Below are 7,373 nucleotides of genomic sequence, written 5' to 3'. Positions count from 1 at the left end.
AATCTGTTGAAGGATTCTTCCTCATTGTCAGATAGGGACATTTTCAGCATACGTGTCTAGAACGCCACAAAAGCAGCAGTTGACTGTCTCTGTGGACCCGTGTTTAGTATGTCTGTCTGTTTACCCAAAGGTCTGGGGTCGGAGCCCACCCAGGGACAGAGACTTGTTTTTTGTTTTAATATTGAAATAAAAAGGAAAATGAATAATAATAATAATTAAAAAACAGAGCTCAGAGGTCATGATTGGTGTAACAAGGTGTCTAATGATTTTTCAATAACTATATTTACTATTAGTGACCAAAGTCATGTTTTGATGACCAACGAATTCATTAGAGGAGATCAATGAATGTAATATTGGCTGGAAATGATCTGATTGAAGGAGGTCTGAGCTCTTCCAGTGCTTTTCTACACCTTGAAACTGAAGTCAGTCTAAACACCAGACCTTTTTGACGCTTGCAGAGAAGTCTGTGATGATTTTAAGGATGTTGTTTGTCTCGGCAAAGTCCTTGCAGATGTACGGCTCCTCTGCACAGATCACTCTGATGGACAGACCAGGACCTGCATGTGAGGGAGGGGGAGACGATGAGTCATGGAGGAAGTGGTGTACACAAAGACAGACGGGCCAACAAAAAGCACAAAGTGAAGAAACACAGCAGCCACCGACATGTTTCAATATTCTGTTGGTGTGAATCATTTCTATACAAGTGAGTCACAGCAGTCATATCGGACGTGTTGAATTTGGATGTACTTGCCAGGGGAAAGGGTGTCGAGAGACGATCTCTTCTGGCAGACCCAGCTCCCTCCCGAGTGCTCTGACCTCATCTTTATGGAAATCTTTCAATGGTTTCGATTACTTTTCCCTGGGGGGGGGGTCACACACAAGTACAATCAGCATTGCAGCATCAAGGACAGACCACGGTGCTGGAGGGTTGATCTTCAGACTAAACAACTCATAAATATCCCAGCAGCTAATAAAAAGACTTCAAGGTCGTCTTCACAACAGCTTCAGCCCTGAGTGGGATACTGTCTGAGTAACAGAGAGCTGTTTACAGGGTGTACAAGGACAAAATTCACTCTGAATAAACAGTGAGGTCTACACCAGGGCAAAGGTGATAATAATGTTGAGAATGTCTTCTTATCAAAATAACAGACCACTGTCCAATGTCCAGTTCTATTGTGTTAAAAGACTGAAGCAATGTCTCCAATGTGAACATCTACCTCGTCCCTCAGCTTCCTGATGAGCTCGGTGTCATTGTGGTGCGTTTTGATGACTTCTGCCTTGTTGCTGGCCAGAAGAGAGGCACTCTCAATGAGATCAGGCCTCAAGGTCCCCTGGGCCAAGAGAACCTCCTCTGGCTTCAGATTCATCTCCCCGATCACTTCATTCGCCACCTATGAAATGACACAGTTTGACAGAAACATGGATACTAAATGCAAAAGTGTTAAAGTTAAAGTGTGTGCTACTGTGTATTTATCACATTGTAGGAAGGACAAACGAAACGGAGACGTGCACCCACCTTGACAAACGTATCTCCAATAATTTTCCGTTTCTCTTCAGGGTTGGTGGTCATATTCAAGGTTTTGCTAATGCGTTTCCGTGGCGTCCTGTCCTCCTCAGAGATGGGGAGCGTTGTGGTTCCGTTGTAGAAGGTGTGAGCAGCATTCACCACTGCAGACACACACAGACAGACAGACAGTTAGTTCAGGGATATTCATTTACTTCATCAGTCTGCAATCAAGATGAAACAACAAAAAAAACGGAAACATAATATTGAAATACAATGACTTAACCTGAGGTAATTCTTTCTATTTTTTACAGGCTGTTTTTTAATTGTTGTGGCCACGTTAACATGTTCGGTCACCTACAGCTTCTGTCAGCAGTGAGGCCAGAGTTCAGCAGGCACGAGGCTACGTGGCCCAAATGATGGTTTACACCTGTCTATGGACACGTCCACATGTAGCAAAATCATCCTTTCCTGTCTTCCATGGCATCGCATCAAGAATATTTACATTCACATCCAAATGGAGCCTGTAGGTAGTGTTGAAATTCAGTAGAAAACAGAAGAGACGGTGGAGCATTTCCTTTTCTGCCGAGCAAATATAACCGTCCTAAACACGATTTTTGACGAAAAACGGATACCTTATTTTTCTCAGAGAAAAATTCACATGATGTCAACTGAAGTAAACAAAGAAAACACTGAATAATTGATCTCACAGTGGCATTTCTGTGTTAGTCCATCAAATTCAACCGTCCAATTTTAGACCAAAAAAAGTGAGTGCAACTCTTGTTGGAGTTACCGCGATCAACTTTCAGTCGCTATCGCCTAAAGTAAACAAAGAAAAACAGAGAACCGGGACAAAAAAAACAAGTGGTGAGATTCAACGTGGAGCTCCACAGACACACTGTCTGCTGCAGCACCAACACAAACATGTACATTGTAGTTGTTATGAGACGTCGGGGGAAGAGGTCAGAGGCTGGGTGAAGCCATGACACATCCATCAGAAAGTACCTGGATTCACCACCCAGACGCAAAGCCAAGGGCGACCTGTTCAGTTTTTCTTGAAAAAAGTGTGTTTCCATTTTGGACGATGGAAAAACATCGGAGCGTGTGGGTGTGGCCCTCCCACCTACCTTTGACTTTGATGCCCAGTTTTGGTGAGGGCCTCCTCCACACTCTGGCTCTCTCTCTTCCTCATGAAACCGTTGTCAATGTGAACCGCTATCACCTGGTCCTGGTTCAGAGCTTTGTTCAAAAGGGCTGTGCAAACCGTTGAGTCAACGCCACCACTCAGCAGCACCTGAGAACCGTTCGAACAAAGGTTACGACAGGGAGGACACTCACTGTCATGAGTCATGTCATATGCTGAATCAGCGTAAAGGTTAACAAACAAAACTCCAGTGAGTCCTTAACTCCTGGGAGTCACCGATCCATGCTGCAGGAACCGGCCAGAGTACATAAAGAAAATGGTAACGGCTCATTAAAGATGGAATTGCAGCGAGTCAAGGAACCGACAGAGTTTACATTTCCCTCCTGACATCATCCTGTTTTCAGAGCCTGATTCTCACACTCTCCCTCACACTCCCATGAGATGAGGCACAGTTTTGAAAGAGCCCCCGGGAGTCGCAGGACACAACTGTTTAATTTCAGAGTTTAATTGGTTCTTCTTAACTTCTCATCCCTGCTACAGCAGCCCAGTTTAGGTTTAATAATTAACCACACCCATATAAATCTGTTTTCTAGCCACCTTACTGTCACAGAAGTCCTTTGGGGTATCAGGAACAAACAAACAGGAGCGATTTGATGCAATCCAACTCACCAGAACTTTAGACTTGTCTACTTTTTCTCTAATGTCATTGATGCAGGCCTGTTGGCGGTTCTGGACAGTGAAGTTACTTGTGCACCAGCGATCTCGAAGAGGAAGTTTCTCAGCATCTCCATGCCTCTCTCTGTCAAGTCCACCTCCGGGTGAAACTGTGTCCCGTACATCTTCTTCTGTTCGTTGGCAATTGCCTTGGTAGACAAACACACGTACAAAGATCCGCTGACCATGGTAAATGTCAAAAATAAGCAGACAGAAGAACGGGTTTTAGCACAACAAGTGTCGTTTTCTGTCAGTCACACTGCTCACCGCGCGATGATGTTGCCGGACTGAGCCACCACTTTAAAACCATCAGCTACTTTATCCACGCTGTCTCCATGGGTCCAGCAGGACCAGCTCCTCCTTCTGAAGGCCTCTGATTAGGTGAGCACACAAGTCAAAGGCAGACATGTTATGTATGACAGCATTAAAAAAACAAAAACAAAAAAAAACATGCAGCTTTTCAACAGGGATTGTGTGAGATTCTCTCCACACATCAAACATACGATCCAAGCTGCACTAGATGAACAGAATACAAACAGTAGGTGTCCTCAGGAGAGACTATTACCTGAAGAGGGAACACGTGTTGTCCCAGTCCGATACTGAACACTCCATCTTCCCTTACGCTCTTTCTGTGTACTGTGCCACCAAAAACTTTATTCATCATCTGTAACAAACGCATACAGGGCACATTAATACAGCTGTAGTTTTTTTTTTTTAATAGTGCTACAAATGTCTGTATGAGAACAGACAGCTGCTGGTTTTTAATCTGCAGGCTGGCTGGGAGAAGTGAGTGAGAAATACTCTCATCTCCCTGTGTTATTCTCAATATGACCTTGACGAAGGTGGTGAGGTCCCAGCTGGCCTGGGAAAGCTGAACAGTAGCCTTAAGTCATAGTTAAGTGGAGCTACACAGAGCGAATACTTACAGCTAAATAGCCTCTTGAACAAAGGCATCGTGGATGAGGGATGATCTCTTATCACTAAATAGCTTACCATCACAGAATTTATAGTGTGTATACCTGCATGCCATAGCAAATCCCCAGGACAGGCTTTCCTATAGTGAATATTGCCGGGTCAAACCAGGGCGCATCTTCTGCATACACAGAGGCAGGCCCTCCTGAAATGATGATTGCCTGAAGGAGAACAGTTCATTCATGTCATGATATGTAGAAAACAATGCTACAAAGAAATATACAATGAAATCATGTAAATATAGAAAGGCACCAGAACACCTGATACCTATGACTGTCCTGCTCACCTGTAGCCCTGTTCTCTGATAGCAAAGGCTGGCGTCTCTAAGGGGAGGATCTCAGAGCGGACACACAGCTCCCCGCACCCGTCTGTCAATCACCTTGCCATACTGGGCTCCAGCATCCAGGATCACCACCGCTCCCTCACATGACCCATTCTGCTCTGTGCCGCTGATCTCCAGCTGAAAAGAATCACATCCGGAAAACATGCACATCTTTTTAACGTCTCTTCAAGAGGTTTGCTGACACAGACATTGTATTTTCTCCAGTTTGTTTCAAGTTTGGGGAAAAGTTAATGGATTATTTGTCACACCTTTTCCAGGAAAACTACTCTCATTAACCAAGGTGTGAACATATGAGCTCGGAGTGACACACATCAGCTGCTGTGAAACGTGTCATCAGCAGTCATATGCATCTCACGCGCTAATCACAGACAATACATGACGAACCTTGACAAATCTGGTTCAAACATTCACGGTTATACGACCTCCAACTGGTCCCCCAGTAGTGTATCTGAGCATGTGTCTGAGCAGTTCCCCAGAGCAGAATGAAACCGGTGGTTAGACGGGAACAGCAAAAACGTAAGATGACCCCACGTGGTTGGGACAAACGTCTTCCGCTGTTTTCTAAAAACATCTCGCATCTGGCACATCACTGTCCCCTGTCAGGCAGTGAACGATAAAACCTCCAGAAACGACACCTCTATTCAAGCAGAAGTCTTGAGACACAATTGCTCGGCAGCAAACTTTGCTAGCTGTTCCCAGTAGTGGTTCCGGTAGAGACACCGGTGACAGTGTTGGCTACTCCGGCTGACGACGTTAGCTAAGTGACAGTTACGGTTCCATTAGCTGAAAGTGTGTGACAGCAGCTGTTTGAAAACACATTTGTTTACATATCGCTCAAATGGACGACAATGCGTTCTTTAAGCGGGTGTTGCCTATTGCAACAGTCGTGTCGCCGATTCGGTAGCCCGGCTAAAGCTAGCTAACAGACTACCCGTGTCGCATGCTAGCTTGCGCATCGTATAACCAGCGATCAGCCTTAGCCTGTTAGCAGCTGGCTCAGTTAGCGGAGCTATGCTAAAACCCACGCGGTGTTTGGGAGACCAACGATTAGGACGGTCCACCGTAAGAGCACCGCCAGCACGACGAATGTACAAAAGACACAGCTGTGTTTCACATAACTGGGGGGACATGCCCGGTAGATAGGAGCCAGGAGCAACACGTTCATGGAACGCTGCAACAGGCACACTGGGGTATTTCTCCTGTGGTCGTAACCCTACACGCTCCTCTAACTTTCCCCCCCGAGGTGCACACAGGCCGGAACCCCCACCGCTAACCGGGTCCGAACGAACAAGAACCACTGAAACGGCTGCTATCCTCCGTGCTGACCTTGCTGTCTCCGTTGCACAGAGCCATGGAGGAGGACTGTCCTGTTGTGGAATGAGCTGTCCCCTTCGGATGGCTGTCCCAGAGAGAGAGAGAGAGAGGGGGGGAGAGAGTCTCAGGAACAGGCTGGGCTGTGGTGGCAGGAGACAGTTACTCTCTCTGTCCGTCCTGCTCTCGCCGAAAAGCAACTTTAGCCCGAAGCCCACAGAGGACAGGTTATGAATGTGTCAGGGGAGGAGCGAAGTAAAAACACCCCCGAGATGACAGACAACACAGATTCATGTGTTCGACATGTAGTTCTCCAGTCAGAGTGAGCAGCTCGGAAGACGTGCATATTTGATGTGTTGCTGCTGGAACACTGCAATTCTGCTCTGGGGAATGAATACATCATCTATCAATATATCTATCTGTTATGAAAATGTTATTAATAAATGTATTGTAGAGAACATTTTCTACAGACTGGGTCCACAGTTGAAAAGGTGAAAAGTGTGAAACATGCATGAATTATGTCATGTTATATCTGTTGCTGACAAATTTGGACCCGTGCGATGACATCTAAGTGCCCATGCTCAGCTGAGTCCCACATTTATAGTGGACATACAATACGACTTACTCAGATTCAAATACCAGAAAGGACACCATTTAGAATGAAATGCTATTTTGATCAGGATGAGGTCTTTGGGTGTCACACTGCTGTCCATTGTAACAGTGGCAATAATTGTGGAATCATTCTTATTGCTATGTTGTTATTATTAGTTGCACTTGCAGTCATGTGTCATATTTCTCTGTATTTCAAGAATCAGCGGGTTAAGGTTAATAAGTGTGTGGTAGGATGTCATCATATCAGCACCAACCTCTGAGGGCCCACACGTTACGGGTAGAATTCCATGTTCTCCTATGAGGTGATGGATCTCTGACCAAGGAGGCAAACGACATATTTGAATTTGCACTCTTTATATTTTTTTTTAGCTGTGGTCGCTGCATAGAGGAGAGAGGACTGGAAGGCCCTCAGAGGGGACAGGGGGCGACACCTTTTGGCCACAGATTGAATCTTTCATGGACCCTCTCACATTGTTCCCTCTACAGTCGTGCTATCATCACATGCTGAACCTTCAAATATTCCTGCCTGCTGTCACATGCTGTCTGCTGGGTTAAACAGCCTCACATGCACTCATAGTAACCACAAAGCGCAAAGCGTGCCGTTATCCATTACCTCTAACTCCAGCATGGTGTGATGGCTGTATCATGACCTGAACTCACTGATTTTGTGCTGGTGGATGTTTCCGGTGCAGTTCTGTTCCATAATCCAAAGAAGACATCTTCGATCTATTACACCCCTTTTTGAGTATTAAACCACTATTTGGATGTAAAAT

The 7,373-nt window shown here is 45.5% G+C and overlaps 1 protein-coding gene across 1 annotated transcript; it reads right to left on the bottom strand.

Moving 5' to 3' along the window:
- Positions 1 to 441: 441 nt before the first annotated feature.
- Positions 442 to 6,030, bottom strand: LOC144741179 (GMP synthase [glutamine-hydrolyzing]-like; the record flags this gene model as incomplete). Its single annotated transcript, XM_078623792.1, is given in 17 exon segments — positions 442 to 560; positions 756 to 843; positions 845 to 859; positions 1,218 to 1,391; positions 1,517 to 1,668; positions 2,632 to 2,653; positions 2,655 to 2,798; positions 3,318 to 3,403; positions 3,406 to 3,511; positions 3,623 to 3,703; positions 3,705 to 3,735; positions 3,928 to 3,950; positions 3,952 to 4,026; positions 4,382 to 4,495; positions 4,602 to 4,691; positions 4,693 to 4,794; positions 6,004 to 6,030. Coding segments are annotated over 17 exon segments (1,449 nt in total), but the record flags the coding sequence as incomplete, so codon positions are not given.
- Positions 6,031 to 7,373: the final 1,343 nt, after the last annotated feature.

The sequence above is a fragment of the Lampetra planeri genome, unplaced genomic scaffold, assembly GCF_965212315.1.
Source record: "Lampetra planeri unplaced genomic scaffold, kcLamPlan1.2.h2 scaffold_452, whole genome shotgun sequence".
NCBI classification, from domain to species: Eukaryota; Metazoa; Chordata; class Hyperoartia; order Petromyzontiformes; family Petromyzontidae; genus Lampetra; species Lampetra planeri.
The sequence above is the reverse complement of the archived record's forward strand: the minus strand, read 5'-3'. Positions and strand labels throughout refer to the sequence as shown.